We start from the raw sequence: 19,991 nt of genomic DNA, 5'->3' as shown, positions 1-19,991 counted from the left end.
TGTAACCCATTTTTCACCCCTGTGTCAATCATCTAATGTGATCCTGGGCTCTACACACCCTCCACCAACCTAGTCCCCATATATGGGGGACAAGGGGAGAGCAACCTAGTCCCCATATATGGGGGACAAGGGGAGAGCAACAGACTTGAACTCATGCTTCCTTCATGCCTGAGCGTCCAAGTTGCTCCTTTACACCTGACAGGGGGGAGTTTCCCTGGTTGGACGTATAGCGCGTGGAAGGAACACGTTATTCCAACCAGTTCCTTTCCCCTCCATCAGGCGCCCCGGCTGGCCAGGGGGAGGCAGTTTATAGAGACCAGGATTACTGCATGTTTTATAGGGGACACGGGGAGAATCTTCTGATATTTAGTCGACTAAAGCTAGACTAAACACTAAAGAAACGTGCCTGCACAGCCGAGTATTATCATCTTACTTGAAATGTGATGTGATGTCTTCTTACCCCCCCCTCTATGCCCCCCCCCCCCCCCCCCCACCCCTCTTTTCTTTTTTTCTATGATGTAAAGAGAAGTTTGTGGCGGCGCGACTCATGTTGCTGCGGCCCGTGCACTCAGCACATCGAAATTCCATTATTCTGCTGTTCACAGTTGTAAAAATGACAAATAAACCTATCTATCTATTTATCTATCTATCTATATATCTATCTATCGATCTGTCTATCTATCTATCTACCTACCTAAAGCATTCCAGGTGACTAAAATGTAACTGAAACTAAATGAAAACGAGTCGAGATACTATGACCAAAACGAAGTGGCAGCAAATTTCTATTTTAGTTTTAAAGTGTGTGTGTGTGTGTGTGCGTGCGCGTGCGCGTGTGCGTGTGCGTGCGTCTGTGTGTGTGTGTGTGTGTGTACCATGATGACGGCGGTGAGCAGCACCGTGCTGACGGACATCACCAGGAAGCTGTCGACGAACCAGGTGGCCCAGATGACGCCGCTGGCCACGCCCATGGCCTTCAGGCTCTCGCGCAGACGCAGCTCCTTCTCCAGCACGATGCTCTTCACCGTCATGGACACGCTGTAGACCCAGGCCAGCACCGTGAACACCGGGAAGCACCGGTTCAGAGTCAGCATGAACCTGTTCATATAGAGAGGACATTAGACCCAGGCCACCCTGTTAGAGGACAGGGGGACACGCTGTAGACCCAGGGAGGACAGGGGGACACGCTGTAGACCCAGGGAGGACAGGGGGACACGCTGTAGACCCAGGGAGGACAGGGGGACACGCTGTAGACCCAGGGAGGACAGGGGGACACGCTGTAGACCCAGGGAGGACAGGGGGACACGCTGTAGACCCAGGGAGGACAGGGGGACACGCTGTAGACCCAGGGAGGACAGGGGGACAGAGGGGAGGACATGGGGACACGCTGTAGACCCAGGGAGGACATGGGGACACGCTGTAGACCCAGGGAGGACAGGGGGACACGCTGTAGACCCAGGGAGGACATGGGGACACGCTGTAGACCCAGGGAGGACAGGGGGACACGCTGTAGACCCAGGGAGGACAGGGGGACACGCTGTAGACCCAGGGAGGATAGGGGGACACGCTGTAGACCCAGGGAGGACAGGGGGACACGCTGTAGACCCAGGGAGGACAGGGGGACACGCTGTAGACCCAGGGAGGACAGGGGGACACGCTGTAGACCCAGGGAGGACAGGGGGACACGCTGTAGACCCAGGGAGGACAGGGGGACACGCTGTAGACCCAGGGAGGACAGGGGGACACGCTGTAGACCCAGGGAGGACAGAGGGACACGCTGTAGACCCAGGGAGGACAGGGGGACAGAGGGGAGGACATGGGGACAGATCTGTAGACCTGAACCTGTTAGAGGACATGGAGACAGAGCTGTAGACCTGAACCTGTTAGAGGACATGGAGACAGAGCTGTAGACCTGAACCTGTTAAGAGGACATGGGGACAGAGCTGTAGACCCATAGAGGACATGGGGACAGAGCTGTAGACCCATAGAGGACATGGGGACAGAGCTGTAGACCCATAGAGGACATGGGGACAGAGCTGTAGACCTGAACCTGTTAGAGGATGGTAGAGAGGACAGGACCGGGTTCGCTAAACTGGGCACTTTATGGACGAAAATACTGAAAGTAGCCGCGGCTCATTGAGATCTTGTAGATTAGTGATTTCTACACAGAGGGCTATAATTATTTCAATGCAAAACCTTGCATGCGGTTAAAGGACCACTTCACCCCTTTTCAACATATCTTCATTATAATAGGTCCTCACTAATATAAACATGATAAAATGGCACGGTTTGTTTCTACTCAGTCTGTGTCTCTAATTGGACGGCTGTGGGCAGTTTAGAAACCGTCTTCCAGTGACATCATCATTAGGCAGATGTTTTGTTTAAACCATTTATAAAAATCATTATTGTGAGAACGATGGCTTCCATGTTCGCATTGCAACTTTTCAGTACTAGAAAGTCTGCAGTTTGATGATTATTAGTGAGGACCTATTATAATTATGAAGATAGGTTGAAAAGTGGTGAAGTGGTCCTTTAATTAAGTTCAGGAGAGTTCTGCTGAATGCTGCCTTTGGGAATGGCATGGAAAGTGTGTGTGTGTGTGTGTGTGTGTGTGTGTGTGTGTGTGTGTGTGTGTGTGTGTCTGTGTAAGGAAAGGAAAGGTACTATGTTTACCCAGGGTAACTGGACTAAGCATCAGATACTTGTTTACAGCCAGGCCCTGCTTCATGGTAGAGGTTCAATGCCTTGCTCAAGGGCACTTCAGCGGTGGTCATTTTTAACGTGTCGGACCGCTGATTCGAACTGGCGACCTTCCGGTATCAAGACAGCTCCGCAATCCGTTCGGCCACTGCTGCCACCTGTGTGTGTGTGTGTGTGTGTGTGTGTGTGTGTGTGTGTGTGTGTGTGTGCGTGCGTGCGTGCGTGTGTGTGCGTGCGTGCGTGCGTGTGTGTGTGTGTGCGTGTGTGTGTGCGTGCGTGCGTCCTCTCACACATCGTCCACATAGCACGGGTAGGGCATCTGCTGCAGGTAGACCCCTAGTGGCCGCTCCCTGCCGGTGAGCGTCCGCACCACGCCCTGCTCCAGCATGTCCTGGAGGTAGGCGAAGCCCCCCCACACGTAGCGCAGGTCATCCAGGGGGTCGGCGCGGGGCCCGGGGTCCCAGTACCTTAAATACAGAGGTCATAGGTCATCCAGGGGGTCAGTACCTTAAATACAGAGGTCATAGGTCATCCAGGGGGTCAGCCCAGGGCCCAGGGTCCCAGTACCTTAAATACACAGGTCATAGGTCATCCAGGGGGTCGGCCCAGGGCCCCAGTACCTTAAATACAGAGGTCATAGGTCATCCAGGGGGTTGGCGCGGGGCCCGGGGTCCCAGTACCTTAAATACACAGGTCATAGGTCATCCAGGGGGTCATCCACAGGGTCAGCCCAGGGCCCAGGGTCCCAGTACCGTAACCCATTCTGACCTGAGATCAGATTGTGAAAATGTCCTTCTACATCCTGACAGTTTTCTGAAAAAGCTATGTTTCTAATGTCAGTCGTTCTTCGATTAAAAAAAAATAGCAGACCTACCTCCGGTTGTTTTTAGGAGTGATTTTAAAATTATTTTACTTGTCTATAAAGCTCTCAATGGTCTCGCACCTTCCTACCTACATGACTGCCTGCCTAAATATGTCCCAAACCGCCCCCTAAGGTCTTCCACTGCTGGCCTGCTCGCTTTGCCTAAAAAAATGGCAACTAAAAAATACGGGGAAGCAGCTTTTTGCTTCTACGGGCCGTCGGCATGGAACAAGCTCCCACTGTACCTTCGACAGGCAGCCTCTGTAGACATTTTTAAAGCTCAGCTCAAGACCCACTTCTACAACATTGCTTTTAATTGATCTTTTATTTTTTATTTTTGTTATTCATGTCCTCACTGTATTGCATTACTGCTTGTTTTTTAATGTCGTTGCCTTGCTTTTCTTTTATCCTCCATTTTTTCTGTAAAGCACTTTGAGCTGCATTTCATGTCATGAAAGGTGCTATACAAATAAAGTTTTATTATTATTTATTATTACAAGCTCGTAGCGCGCCACTCGGTGGCGCGCTACGAGCTTGTAGGTCTGCTGTCATTCCTTCCAATTCTAAGAAAAGGTCATGTGTCAGACGGCCCACCGTGGTCCCGTCTCGTTACAATGAATCATACCTCCCGTTGTTGTCCATCGGAGTGTTTTGGCTACATTTAGCTGCTTCATCTACAAGCTCGTAGCTTGTAGATCTGCTATTTTTCAACAGCTAAAAGTATAACATAATGCTTAACCCATTCTGACCTGAGATCAGATTCATACGAGGTTTCCACTGGACACACACTGGTCTGATTAACCCATTCTGACCTGAGATCAGATTCCAAAAATGTCAGTCGTTCTTCGATTTTTCAAAAATAGCAGACCTACAAGCTCATAGCGCGCCACTTGGTGGCGCGCTATGAGCTTGTAGATCTGCTATTTTTCAATAGCTAAAGCATAACATGATGCTAACACCAAAATGGGTGCCAGGTCAGAATGGGTTAAAACACCAAAAGGGATTCCCGCCCCAAAGGTGTGTGTACCTGTCTTTGATCTTGTTGGTGCGCTCCACTGAGTCGATGTCCATGCGGATCTTGAACTTGACGTACTTTGGGACCGTGGCGGTCCACGGGAACATGTCCACGAACACCACGCCCGCCCAGAACTTCCTGTCCTCCAGCAGGTCCAACGCCAGGACGGTCAGCGCCTCCTCGTCCTCCACGCCCACAAACTTATCCAGGACCAGACACTGTGGTGGGGGAAGACATTATGGGACGGACACATTACACACAGTGAAAGTAGGAAAAAACGGCAGGTTACAACACTTTCTTTGTTGTTTTTCTTCTTTGTAATTACTAGCCCTTACCCGTTGTGAGATATTTGCCCCCCTCTTGTGGCCGTGGGGGGGGGTACTGCGCCCGGTGCGTTTTTAATTCACTGATAAATGTTGCATCCTTTGGTATTCTTCTCCTGATAAACTACACGGTTTGCACACATCTCACCATGCACAACGGCGACAGGTAGCCTGTCCACACATGGACCGCTACTTTGCATTCATATTTATGTCATATTGACAGTACAATACCCATTTTTGCATTTTTTTATCCACTAATAAATTCATTATAAATCATTAATGTGTCAAATCGAAAAAAGGACTCCGTTAAGACCTCCATATAATTATGGTCCATGCCTGTGTGAAAAGTGGGAGTGATTGGTGCAGCCAATGATGAGATAACACGCTGTCAGGGACATTCATTCAGACATTCAGACATTAGCTGAATTATTATAAGGATTTGTTTGGTCCAAAATATTGTGTGTGTTGTCATGATTTGTCACGACAAGAGTTGGCTTCGTACGACGCTTAAAAGGTCTTTAAATGAATTAAATAAGAACTGCTTATGGGGAAATGCATTGCATTTTCATTTCCTGGGCCGTTCGTTGTTCTGAAAGGGGGAGGGACTGCGCCGCTCTATAGGGCCCACCATTTTCAATTCATCAAAACAATTAGGGGAGATAAAAAGGGAAAATAAACATATACGTAGTGAGGGGGAAAAGGGGTGGGCGGTGGATTCAGATTTTACGGGGGCCAGTTTCGAATAGCTGGGGGGTTACGAATATATACGTAGTTAGTTAGCAAAAAAAAAAGAGTTGCGTATAGTACTTAAGTAAATGTACTTAGTTACATTATGAACCCGCGGTGCTATGCTATATAGGCCTTCATGTGGTTAAATCAGAAATTAACATTTGTTGGACAATATCGTATAATGTTATTGTTACAAGTAAGACGCGCAAACGCGGGAAGCGAACGCAGCTTGTGTGTGTGTGTGTTTTTTGTGTGTGATACAGCTGCGCCCTCTGGTGGCCGGCAGGTGGTGTTACAGTGTGACAGACAGACACACAGACAGACAGACATGTTCTGCTAGGTCTCATAGTTAGTGCTCACTGCGTTCGCAAAATTAGCATGAGGGCAGATCAGGTCAGCGGTGTGGAGCTAGCGACCGCTTCAACAAAGCCTGCAGCGGCAGCGGAGTGCGGCTAGCACACGCTATACACTCTCATTCGGGGGCCTGTCTCACGTCGTTAACGTCCTCTAAAGAAGGCTGACCGGGAGTGACGGCTGTATCTAATCGGCCTCAATCGTCCCCGTCCCCCCTAATCACTCCCCTGACGGTCACACTCAAGCTTGAGCCACAAAAACAAAAGAGCGACAACCAACCAACCCATCCACCCCAGACTCTGCCCCCATCCACAATGTACAATGTGGGGCATTTAGCAGACGCTCTTAATTCATTCTTCCAGTAAGCAGGAACAATACATGGTGCGTGAAAAAAGGAGTTGACGGGGGAATTATGGGCATTGGATTTGCCCGTAAATAAACCTCAAGTCTACGTACGGGCTTTCAGCCGCTCTGCCCCTCACCCCCTCCCTGATATAAGAAGCATGGAGTTTGCATGTTCTCCCCGTGTCCCCTAGGGTAGGTACCCTCACATGTTCTCCCCGTGTCCCCTAGGGTAGATACCCTCACAAAAAACATGCAGTAATCCTGGGGGAGGCGGCCTTTTTTCCGACAGCATTCTAGCCGACGGGGCAACGATCCGCTCCGCAGCGGGGGGACCGTCGCTGCGATGCGAAAAAGCGATGGTCCGACAAGCGATGGTCCCGTGCTTGCGGTTAGGGTTATAGGTTAGGATTGAGGTTTCGGATCAATATGCTGTCGGAAAAAAGACCTGCACCCAATCCTGGTCTCTATACTGCCTCCCCCTGGCCAGCCGGGACGCCTGATGGAGGGGAAAGGAACTGGTTGGAATAACGTGTTCCTTCCACGCGCTACGTCCAACCAGGGAAACTCCCCCCTGTCAGGTGTAAAGGAGAGACTTGGACCCTCAGGCATGAAGGAAGCATGAGTTCAAGTCCATTGCTCTCCCCTTGTCCCCCATATATGGGGACTAGGTTGGTCTCCCCTTGTCCCCCATATATGGGGACTAGGTTGGTCTCCCCTTGTCCCCCATATATGGGGACTAGGTTGGTCTCCCCTTGTCCCCCATATATGGGGACTAGGTTGCTCTCCCCTTGTCCCCCATATATGGGGACTAGGTTGGTCTCCCCTTGTCCCCCATATATGGGGACTAGGTTGGTGGAGGGTGTGTAGAGCCCAGGATCACATTAGATGATTGACACAGGGGTGAAAAATGGGTTACAAAATCGTGGGATAAAAAATATATATTAAAGAAGCATGGACTCAATCACCTCATTTTAAACCCACCTGTTTAGGCAGGCCTATGATTGATCTGTGTTTTCTGCTGCAAGCTATACTTTAATGTCTGCTTTTGCTTTGAACTGCTTTGTGTCAACTGTTTTTTTTTAATATAAATTTTATCCCTCGATTTTGCAACCCAGTTTTGTCACCCAGTGCCAATTATCTAATGTAATCCTGAGCGCTACACTTAAGGTCATTACACACTGGCGAATTGGCGACGCGATATATTCGTGGGAATAATTCGCATTTAAAAAAAAACAATTGAAGTCCATGCAAGCTTCCACATCAGTGGCGAATGTGCGAAAATGCGACCGTTTTCGCTCTTTATTTGTTCGCTCTGGTGTCGTATTTTGCAGAGATTCGCAGGCGAACTGCAACATGCAATATTTCACATTTTCAGATCGCTTATTCGCATCGCGTCGCTAATTCGCCAGTGTGTAATGACCTTTACTCTGGCAACCTGGGGGGGGGGGGGGCAGCGGACTCTCTCTCTCTCTCTCTCTCTCTCTCTCTCTCTCTCTCTCTCTCTCTCTCTCTTTCTCTCTCTCTCTCTCTCCCCCCTCCCTCCATCAACGGTGCACAAAACAGAAGTTGACAGAACTATAGTATTTTGTTTTGGCTGTCTCTCGCCCCAACCTGGGTAGATTTCTATAGCCTTTAGAACGAGGGGACAAATTAGACAGCCTCTGGCACGCTCAGGGACACGGTCTGAATGGGGGGGGGGGAGAGCTGTCTGAAGGGGGGGGGGGGGGGGGGGGGGGGAGTATTGAGCGCCATGCAGAGTGGTGTGCGTCCGTTGTCCGTTGTGGCAAATTATTTTGGGAGGCAAATTATTTTGGCAAATTATTTTGGGAGGCAAATTATTTTGGGAGGCAAATTATTTTGGGAGGCAAATTATTTTGGCAAATTATTTTGGGAGGCAAATTATTTTGGCAAATTATTTTGGGAGGCAAATTATTTTGGCAAATTATTTTGGCAAATTATTTTGGGAGGCAAATTATTTTGGGAGGCAAATTATTTTGGCAAATTATTTTGGGAGGCAAATTATTTTGGCAAATTATTTTGGGAGGCAAATTATTTTGGGAGGCAAATTATTTTGGGAGGCTAATTATTTTGGGAGGCAAATTATTTTGGAAAATTATTTTGGGAGGCAAATTATTTTGGGAGGCAAATTATTTTGGGAGGCAAATTATTTTGGGAGGCAAATTATTTTGGCAAATTATTTTGGAAATTTATTTTGGGAGGCAAATTATTTTGGCAAATTATTTTGGGAGGCAAATTATTTTGGCAAATTATTTTGGGAGGCAAATTATTTTGGCAAATTATTTTGGCAAATTATTTTGGAAAATTATTTTGGAAATTATTTTGGAAAATTATTTTGGGAGGCAAATTATTTTGGGAGGCAAATTATTTTGGGAGGCAAATTATTTTGGGAGGCAAATTATTTTGGGAGGCAAATTATTTTGGCAAATTATTTTGGGAGGCAAATTATTTTGGGAGGCAAATTATTTTGGCAAATTATTTTGGGAGGCAAATTATTTTGGGAGGCAAATTATTTTGGGAGGCAAATTATTTTGGCAAATTATTTTGGGAGGCAAATTATTTTGGGAGGCAAATTATTTTGAGAGGCAAATTATTTTGGGAGGCAAATTATTTTGGGAGGCATATTATTTTGGGAGGCAAATTATTTTGGGAGGCAAATTATTTTGGGAGGCAAATTATTTGGCAAATTATTTTGGGAGGCAAATTATTTTGGGAGGCAAATTATTTTGGGAGGCATATTATTTTGGCAAATTATTTTGGGAGGCAAATTATTTTGGGAGGCAAATTATTTTGAGAGGCAAATTATTTTGGGAGGCAAATTATTTTGGGAGGCAAATTATTTTGGCAAATTATTTTGGCAAATTATTTTGGGAGGCAAATTATTTTGGGAGGCAAATTATTTGGCAAATTATTTTGGGAGGCAAATTATTTTGGGAGGCATATTATTTTGGCAAATTATTTTGGGAGGCAAATTATTTTGGGAGGCAAATTATTTTGGGAGGCAAATTATTTTGGGAGGCAAATTATTTTGGGAGGCAAATTATTTTGGCAAATTATTTTGGCAAATTATTTTGGGAGGCAAATTATTTTGGGAGGCAAATTATTTTGGAAATTTATTTTGGGAGGCAAATTATTTTGGGAGGCAAATTATTTTGGCAAATTATTTTGGGAGGCAAATTATTTTGGCAAATTATTTTGGGAGGCAAATTATTTTGGGAGGCAAATTATTTTGGAAAATTATTTTGGGAGGCAAATTATTTTGGCAAATTATTTTGGGAGGCAAATTATTTTGGGAGGCAAATTATTTTGGCAAATTATTTTGGAAATTTATTTTGGGAGGCAAATTATTTTGGGAGGCAAATTATTTTGGGAGGCAAATTATTTTGGGAGGCAAATTATTTTGGAAAATTATTTTGGAAAATTATTTTGGGAGGCAAATTATTTTGGGAGGCAAATTATTTTGGCAAATTATTTTGGGAGGCAAATTATTTTGGCAAATTATTTTGGGAGGCAAATTATTTTGGGAGGCAAATTATTTTGAGAGGCAAATTATTTTGGGAGGCAAATTATTTTGGGAGGCAAATTATTTTGGGAGGCAAATTATTTTGGGAGGCAAATTATTTTGGCAAATTATTTTGGGAGGCAAATTATTTTGGGAGGCAAATTATTTTGGGAGGCAAATTATTTTGGGAGGCAAATTATTTTGGGAGGCATATTATTTTGGCAAATTATTTTGGGAGGCAAATTATTTTGGGAGGCAAATTATTTTGAGAGGCAAATTATTTTGGGAGGCAAATTATTTTGGGAGGCAAATTATTTTGGGAGGCATATTATTTTGGCAAATTATTTTGGGAGGCAAATTATTTTGGGAGGCAAATTATTTTGGGAGGCAAATTATTTTGGCAAATTATTTTGGGAGGCAAATTATTTTGGAAATTTATTTTGGGAGGCAAATTATTTTGGCAAATTATTTTGGGAGGCAAATTATTTTGGCAAATTATTTTGGGAGGCAAATTATTTTGGGAGGCAAATTATTTTGGAAAATTATTTTGGGAGGCAAATTATTTTGGCAAATTATTTTGGGAGGCAAATTATTTTGGGAGGCAAATTATTTTGGGAGGCAAATTATTTTGGCAAATTATTTTGGAAATTTATTTTGGGAGGCAAATTATTTTGGCAAATTATTTTGGGAGGCAAATTATTTTGGGAGGCAAATTATTTTGGGAGGCAAATTATTTTGGAAAATTATTTTGGAAAATTATTTTGGAAAATTATTTTGGAAAATTATTTTGGGAGGCAAATTATTTTGGGAGGCAAATTATTTTGGCAAATTATTTTGGGAGGCAAATTATTTTGGCAAATTATTTTGGGAGGCAAATTATTTTGGGAGGCAAATTATTTTGAGAGGCAAATTATTTTGGGAGGCAAATTATTTTGGGAGGCATATTATTTTGGGAGGCAAATTATTTTGGGAGGCAAATTATTTTGGGAGGCAAATTATTTTGGGAGGCAAATTATTTTGGCAAATTATTTTGGGAGGCAAATTATTTTGGGAGGCAAATTATTTTGGGAGGCAAATTATTTTGGGAGGCATATTATTTTGGCAAATTATTTTGGGAGGCAAATTATTTTGGGAGGCAAATTATTTTGAGAGGCAAATTATTTTGGGAGGCAAATTGGAGGCAAATTATTTTGGCAAATTATTTTGGGAGGCAAATTATTTTGGCAAATTATTTTGGGAGGCAAATTATTTTGGGAGGCAAATTATTTTGGAAATTTATTTTGGGAGGCAAATTATTTTGGGAGGCAAATTATTTTGGGAGGCATATTATTTTGGCAAATTATTTTGGGAGGCAAATTATTTTGGGAGGCAAATTATTTTGGGAGGCAAATTATTTTGGCAAATTATTTTGGGAGGCAAATTATTTTGGCAAATTATTTTGGGAGGCAAATTATTTTGGGAGGCAAATTATTTTGGGAGGCAAATTATTTTGGCAAATTATTTTGGGAGGCAAATTATTTTGGGAGGCAAATTATTTTGGGAGGCAAATTATTTTGGAAATTTATTTTGGGAGGCAAATTATTTTGGGAGGCAAATTTTTTTGGCAGGCAAATTATTTTGGGAGGCATATTATTTTGGTAAATTATTTTGGGAGGCAAATTATTTTGGGAGGCAAATTATTTTGGTAGGCAAATTATTTTGGCAAATTATTTTGGCAAATTATTTTGGGAGGCAAATTATTTTGGCAAATTATTTTGGGAGGCAAATTATTTTGGGAGGCAAATTATTTTGGGAGGCAAATTATTTTGGGAGGCAAATTATTTTGGAAATTTATTTTGGGAGGCAAATTATTTTGGGAGGCAAATTATTTTGGGAGGCATATTATTTTGGCAAATTATTTTGGGAGGCAAATTATTTTGGGAGGCAAATTATTTTGGGAGGCAAATTATTTTGGCAAATTATTTTGGGAGGCAAATTATTTTGGGAGGCAAATTATTTTGGGAGGCAAATTATTTTGGAAATTTATTTTGGGAGGCAAATTATTTTGGGAGGCAAATTATTTTGGCAGGCAAATTATTTTGGGAGGCATATTATTTTGGCAAATTATTTTGGGAGGCAAATTATTTTGGGAGGCAAATTATTTTGGCAAATTATTTTGGGAGGCAAATTATTTTGGCAAATTATTTTGGGAGGCAAATTATTTTGGGAGGCAAATTATTTTGGGAGTCAAATTATTTTGGGAGGCAAATTATTTTGGGAGGCAAATTATTTTGGAAATTTATTTTGGGAGGCAAATTATTTTGGGAGGCAAATTATTTTGGGAGGCAAATTATTTTGGCAAATTATTTTGGGAGGCAAATTATTTTGGGAGGCATATTATTTTGGCAAATTATTTTGGGAGGCAAATTATTTTGGGAGGCAAATTATTTTGGCAAATTATTTTGGGAGGCAAATTAATTTGGCAAATTATTTTGGGAGGCAAATTATTTTGGGAGGCAAATTATTTTGGGAGGCAAATTATTTTGGGAGGCAAATTAATTTGGCAAATTATTTTGGGAGGCAAATTATTTTGGAAAATTATTTTGGGAGGCAAATTATTTTGGGAGTCAAATTATTTTGGGAGGCAAATTATTTTGGGAGGCATATTATTTTGGCAAATTATTTTGGGAGGCAAATTATTTTGGGAGGCAAATTATTTTGGGAGGCAAATTATTTTGGCAAATTATTTTGGGAGGCAAATTATTTTGGCAAATTATTTTGGGAGGCAAATTATTTTGGGAGGCAAATTATTTTGGGAGGCAAATTATTTTGGGAGGCATATTATTTTGGCAAATTATTTTGGCAAATTATTTTGGCAAATTATTTTGGGAGGCAAATTATTTTGGGAGGCAAATTATTTTGGCAAATTATTTTGGCAAATTATTTTGGGAGGCAAATTATTTTGGGAGGCAAATTATTTTGGAAATTTATTTTGGGAGGCAAATTATTTTGGGAGGCAAATTATTTTGGCAGGCAAATTATTTTGGGAGGCATATTATTTTGGCAAATTATTTTGGGAGGCAAATTATTTTGGGAGGCAAATTATTTTGGCAAATTATTTTGGGAGGCAAATTATTTTGGCAAATTATTTTGGGAGGCAAATTATTTTGGGAGGCAAATTATTTTGGGAGTCAAATTATTTTGGGAGGCAAATTATTTTGGAAATTTATTTTGGGAGGCAAATTATTTTGGGAGGCAAATTATTTTGGGAGGCATATTATTTTGGCAAATTATTTTGGGAGGCAAATTATTTTGGGAGGCAAATTATTTTGGGAGGCAAATTCTTTTGGCAAATTATTTTGGGAGGCAAATTAATTTGGCAAATTATTTTGGGAGGCAAATTATTTTGGGAGGCAAATTATTTTGGGAGGCAAATTAATTTGGCAAATTATTTTGGGAGGCAAATTATTTTAGGAGGCAAATTATTTTGGGAGGCAAATTATTTTGGAAAATTATTTTGGGAGGCAAATTATTTTGGGAGTCAAATTATTTTGGGAGGCAAATTATTTTGGGAGGCAAATTATTTTGGGAGGCATATTATTTTGGCAAATTATTTTGGGAGGCAAATTATTTTGGGAGGCAAATTATTTTGGGAGGCAAATTATTTTGGGAGGCAAATTATTTTGGCAAATTATTTTGGGAGGCAAATTATTTTGGGAGGCATATTATTTTGGGAGGCAAATTATTTTGGCAAATTATTTTGGCAAATTATTTTGGGAGGCAAATTATTTTGGGAGGCAAATTATTTTGGGAGGCAAATTATTTTGGGAGGCAAATTATTTTGGGAGGCATATTATTTTGGCAAATTATTTTGGGAGGCAAATTATTTTGGGAGGCAAATTATTTTGAGAGGCAAATTATTTTGGGAGGCAAATTATTTTGGCAAATTATTTTGGGAGGCAAATTATTTTGGGAGGCAAATTATTTTGGAAATTTATTTTGGGAGGCAAATTATTTTGGGAGGCAAATTATTTTGGGAGGCATATTATTTTGGCAAATTATTTTGGGAGGCAAATTATTTTGGGAGGCAAATTATTTTGGGAGGCAAATTATTTTGGCAAATTATTTTGGGAGGCAAATTATTTTGGCAAATTATTTTGGGAGGCAAATTATTTTGGGAGGCAAATTATTTTGGGAGGCAAATTATTTTGGCAAATTATTTTGGGAGGCAAATTATTTTGGGAGGCAAATTATTTTGGGAGGCAAATTATTTTGGAAATTTATTTTGGGAGGCAAATTATTTTGGGAGGCAAATTATTTTGGCAGGCAAATTATTTTGGGAGGCATATTATTTTGGTAAATTATTTTGGGAGGCAAATTATTTTGGGAGGCAAATTATTTTGGTAGGCAAATTATTTTGGCAAATTATTTTGGCAAATTATTTTGGGAGGCAAATTATTTTGGCAAATTATTTTGGGAGGCAAATTATTTTGGGAGTCAAATTATTTTGGGAGTCAAATTATTTTGGGAGGCAAATTATTTTGGGAGGCAAATTATTTTGGGAGGCAAATTATTTTGGGAGGCAAATTAATTTGGCAAATTATTTTGGGAGGCAAATTATTTTAGGAGGCAAATTATTTTGGGAGGCAAATTATTTTGGAAAATTATTTTGGGAGGCAAATTATTTTGGGAGTCAAATTATTTTGGGAGGCAAATTATTTTGGGAGGCAAATTATTTTGGGAGGCATATTATTTTGGCAAATTATTTTGGGAGGCAAATTATTTTGGGAGGCAAATTATTTTGGGAGGCAAATTATTTTGGCAAATTATTTTGGGAGGCAAATTATTTTGGCAAATTATTTTGGGAGGCAAATTATTTTGGGAGGCATATTATTTTGGGAGGCAAATTATTTTGGCAAATTATTTTGGCAAATTATTTTGGGAGGCAAATTATTTTGGGAGGCAAATTATTTTGGGAGGCAAATTATTTTGGGAGGCATATTATTTTGGCAAATTATTTTGGGAGGCAAATTATTTTGGGAGGCAAATTATTTTGAGAGGCAAATTATTTTGGGAGGCAAATTATTTTGGCAAATTATTTTGGGAGGCAAATTATTTTGGGAGGCAAATTATTTTGGAAATTTATTTTGGGAGGCAAATTATTTTGGGAGGCAAATTATTTTGGGAGGCATATTATTTTGGCAAATTATTTTGGGAGGCAAATTATTTTGGGAGGCAAATTATTTTGGGAGGCAAATTATTTTGGCAAATTATTTTGGGAGGCAAATTATTTTGGCAAATTATTTTGGGAGGCAAATTATTTTGGGAGGCAAATTATTTTGGGAGGCAAATTATTTTGGCAAATTATTTTGGGAGGCAAATTATTTTGGGAGGCAAATTATTTTGGGAGGCAAATTATTTTGGAAATTTATTTTGGGAGGCAAATTATTTTGGGAGGCAAATTATTTTGGCAGGCAAATTATTTTGGGAGGCATATTATTTTGGTAAATTATTTTGGGAGGCAAATTATTTTGGGAGGCAAATTATTTTGGTAGGCAAATTATTTTGGCAAATTATTTTGGCAAATTATTTTGGGAGGCAAATTATTTTGGCAAATTATTTTGGGAGGCAAATTATTTTGGGAGTCAAATTATTTTGGGAGTCAAATTATTTTGGGAGGCAAATTATTTTGGAAATTTATTTTGGGAGGCAAATTATTTTGGGAGGCAAATTATTTTGGCAAATTATTTTGGGAGGCAAATTATTTTGGGAGGCAAATTATTTTGGCAAATTATTTTGGGAGGCAAATTATTTTGGGAGGCAAATTATTTTGGGAGGCAAATTATTTTGGAAATTTATTTTGGGAGGCAAATTATTTTGGGAGGCAAATTATTTTGGGAGGCATATTATTTTGGCAAATTATTTTGGGAGGCAAATTATTTTGGGAGGCAAATTATTTTGGGAGGCAAATTATTTTGGCAAATTATTTTGGGAGGCAAATTATTTTGGGAGGCAAATTATTTTGGGAGGCAAATTATTTTGGAAATTTATTTTGGGAGGCAAATTATTTTGGGAGGCAAATTATTTTGGCAGGCAAATTATTTTGGGAGGCATATTATTTTGGCAAATTATTTTGGGAGGCAAATTATTTTGGGAGGCAAATTATTTTGGGAGGCAAATTATTTTGGGAGGCAAATTATTTTGGGAGTCAAATTATTTTGGGAGGCAAATTATTTTGGGAGGCAAATTATTTTGGAAATTTATTTTGGGAGGCAAATTATTTTGGGAGGCAAATTATTTTGGGAGGCAAATTATTTTGGCAAATTATTTTGGGAGGCAAATTATTTTGGGAGGCAAATTATTTTGGGAGGCATATTATTTTGGCAAATTATTTTGGGAGGCAAATTATTTTGGGAGGCAAATTATTTTGGCAAATTATTTTGGGAGGCAAATTAATTTGGCAAATTATTTTGGGAGGCAAATTATTTTGGGAGGCAAATTATTTTGGGAGTCAAATTATTTTGGGAGGCAAATTATTTTGGGAGGCATATTATTTTGGCAAATTATTTTGGGAGGCAAATTATTTTGGGAGGCAAATTATTTTGGCAAATTATTTTGGGAGGCAAATTATTTTGGCAAATTATTTTGGGAGGCAAATTATTTTGGGAGGCAAATTATTTTGGGAGGCAAATTATTTTGGGAGGCATATTATTTTGGCAAATTATTTTGGCAAATTATTTTGGCAAATTATTTTGGCAAAATATTTTGGGAGGCAAATTATTTTGGGAGGCAAATTATTTTGGCAAATTATTTTGGGAGGCAAATTATTTTGGAAATTTATTTTGGGAGGCAAATTATTTTGGGAGGCAAATTATTTTGGCAGGCAAATTATTTTGGGAGGCATATTATTTTGGCAAATTATTTTGGGAGGCAAATTATTTTGGGAGGCAAATTATTTTGGCAAATTATTTTGGGAGGCAAATTATTTTGGCAAATTATTTTGGGAGGCAAATTATTTTGGGAGGCAAATTATTTTGGGAGTCAAATTATTTTGGGAGGCAAATTATTTTGGAAATTTATTTTGGGAGGCAAATTATTTTGGGAGGCAAATTATTTTGGGAGGCAAATTATTTTGGGAGGCATATTATTTTGGCAAATTATTTTGGGAGGCAAATTATTTTGGGAGGCAAATTATTTTGGGAGGCAAATTATTTTGGCAAATTATTTTGGGAGGCAAATTAATTTGGCAAATTATTTTGGGAGGCAAATTATTTTGGGAGGCAAATTATTTTGGGAGGCAAATTAATTTGGCAAATTATTTTGGGAGGCAAATTATTTTAGGAGGCAAATTATTTTGGGAGGCAAATTATTTTGGAAAATTATTTTGGGAGGCAAATTATTTTGGGAGTCAAATTATTTTGGGAGGCAAATTATTTTGGGAGGCATATTATTTTGGCAAATTATTTTGGGAGGCAAATTATTTTGGGAGGCAAATTATTTTGGGAGGCAAATTATTTTGGGAGGCAAATTATTTTGGCAAATTATTTTGGCAAATTATTTTGGGAGGCAAATTATTTTGGGAGGCAAATTATTTTGGGAGGCAAATTATTTTGGAAATTTATTTTGGGAGGCAAATTATTTTGGGAGGCAAATTATTTTGGGAGGCAAATTATTTTGGGAGGCAAATTATTTTGGGAGTCAAATTATTTTGGGAGGCAAATTATTTTGGGAGGCAAATTATTTTGGGAGGCAAATTATTTTGGCAAATTATTTTGGCAAATTATTTTGGGAGGCAAATTATTTTGGGAGGCAAATTATTTTGGGAGGCAAATTATTTTGGAAATTTATTTTGGGAGGCAAATTATTTTGGGAGGCAAATTATTTTGGGAGGCAAATTATTTTGGGAGGCAAATTATTTTGGGAGGCAAATTATTTTGGGAGGCAAATTATTTTGGCAAATTATTTTGGCAAATTATTTTGGGAGGCAAATTATTTTGGGAGGCAAATTATTTTGGGAGGCAAATTATTTTGGAAATTTATTTTGGGAGGCAAATTATTTTGGGAGGCAAATTATTTTGGGAGGCAAATTATTTTGGGAGGCAAATTATTTTGGGAGTCAAATTATTTTGGGAGTCAAATTATTTTGGGAGGCAAATTATTTTGGAAATTTATTTTGGGAGGCAAATTATTTTGGCAAATTATTTTGGGAGGCAAATTATTATGGGAGGCAAATTATTTTGGGAGGCAAATTATTTTGGGAGGCAAATTATTTTGGGAGGCAAATTATTTTGGGAGGCATATTATTTTGGCAAATTATTTTGGGAGGCAAATTATTTTGGGAGGCAAATTATTTTGGGAGGCAAATTATTTTGGGAGGCAAATTATTTTGGGAGGCAAATTATTTTGGCAAATTATTTTGGGAGGCAAATTATTTTGGGAGGCAAATTATTTTGGGAGGCAAATTATTTTGGAAATTTATTTTGGGAGGCAAATTATTTTGGGAGGCAAATTATTTTGGGAGGCAAATTATTTTGGCAGGCAAATTATTTTGGGAGGCATATTATTTTGGCAAATTATTTTGGGAGGCAAATTATTTTGGGAGGCAAATTATTTTGGCAAATTATTTTGGGAGGCAAATTATTTTGGCAAATTATTTTGGGAGGCAAATTATTTTGGGAGGAAAATTATTTTGGGAGGCAAATTATTTTGGGAGTCAAATTATTTTGGGAGTCCAATTATTTTGGGAGGCAAATTATTTTGGAAATTTATTTTGGGAGGCAAATTATTTTGGGAGGCAAATTATTTTGGGAGGCAAATTATTTTGGGAGGCATATTATTTTGGCAAATTATTTTGGGAGGCAAATTATTTTGGGAGGCAAATTATTTTGGGAGGCAAATTATTTTGGCAAATTATTTTGGGAGGCAAATTATTTTGGGAGGCAAATTATTTTGGGAGGCAAATTAATTTGGCAAATTATTTTGGGAGGCAAATTATTTTAGGAGGCAAATTATTTTGGGAGGCAAATTATTTTGGAAATTTATTTTGGGAGGCAAATTATTTTGGCAAATTATTTTGGGAGGCAAATTATTTTGGGAGGCAAATTATTTTGGGAGGCATATTATTTTGGCAAATTATTTTGGGAGGCAAATTATTTTGGCAAATTATTTTGGGAGGCAAATTATTTTGGGAGGCAAATTATTTTGGGAGGCAAATTATTTTGGGAGGCATATTATTTTGGCAAATTATTTTGGGAGGCAAATTATTTTGGGAGGCAAATTATTTTGGGAGGCAAATTATTTTGGGAGGCAAATTATTTTGGGAGGCAAATTATTTTGGCAAATTATTTTGGGAGGCAAATTATTTTGGGAGGCATATTATTTTGGCAAATTATTTTGGGAGGCAAATTATTTTGGGAGGCAAATTATTTTGGGAGGCAAATTATTTTGGCAAATTATTTTGGGAGGCAAATTATTTTGGGAGGCAAATTATTTTGGGAGGCAAATTATTTTGGGAGGCAAATTAATTTGGCAAATTATTTTGGGAGGCAAATTATTTTAGGAGGCAAATTATTTTGGGAGGCATATTATTTTGGCAAATTATTTTGGGAGGCAAATTATTTTGGGAGGCAAATTATTTTGGGAGGCAAATTATTTTGGCAAATTATTTTGGGAGGCAAATTATTTTGGGAGGCATATTATTTTGGCAAATTATTTTGGGAGGCAAATTATTTTGGGAGGCAAATTATTTTGGGAGGCAAATTATTTTGGCAAATTATTTTGGGAGGCAAATTATTTTGGGAGGCAAATTATTTTGGGAGGCAAATTATTTTGGGAGGCAAATTATTTTGGGAGGCAAATTAATTTGGCAAATTATTTTGGGAGGCAAATTATTTTAGGAGGCAAATTATTTTGGGAGGCAAATTATTTTGGAAATTTATTTTGGGAGGCAAATTATTTTGGCAAATTATTTTGGCAAATTATTTTGGGAGGCAAATTATTTTGGGAGGCATATTATTTTGGCAAATTATTTTGGGAGGCAAATTATTTTGGCAAATTATTTTGGGAGGCAAATTATTTTGGCAAATTATTTTGGCAAATTATTTTGGGAGGCAAATTATTTTGGGAGGCAAATTATTTTGGGAGGCATATTATTTTGGCAAATTATTT

General features: G+C 39.1%; 1 protein-coding gene across 1 annotated transcript in view; it reads right to left on the bottom strand.

The window, feature by feature from the left end:
• LOC308336020 (retinal-specific phospholipid-transporting ATPase ABCA4-like) overlaps nucleotides 1–19,991 on the bottom strand; it is a gene marked incomplete at both ends in the record, with an annotated part of 167,311 nt that overhangs the window by 64,497 nt on the left and 82,823 nt on the right. Inside the window, 3 exons of the mRNA XM_080793262.1 lie at nucleotides 873–1,095; nucleotides 2,988–3,164; nucleotides 4,587–4,792. Coding sequence (XP_080649388.1) covers nucleotides 873–1,095; nucleotides 2,988–3,164; nucleotides 4,587–4,792 — 606 coding nt within the window. The remainder of the gene's footprint in view (nucleotides 1–872; nucleotides 1,096–2,987; nucleotides 3,165–4,586; nucleotides 4,793–19,991) is intronic.

This window comes from Protomyctophum bolini, assembly GCF_963924005.1.
Source record: "Protomyctophum bolini genome assembly, chromosome: 21".
NCBI classification, from domain to species: domain Eukaryota; kingdom Metazoa; phylum Chordata; class Actinopteri; order Myctophiformes; family Myctophidae; genus Protomyctophum; species Protomyctophum bolini.
This window is presented reverse-complemented; position numbering and strand designations above follow the sequence as displayed.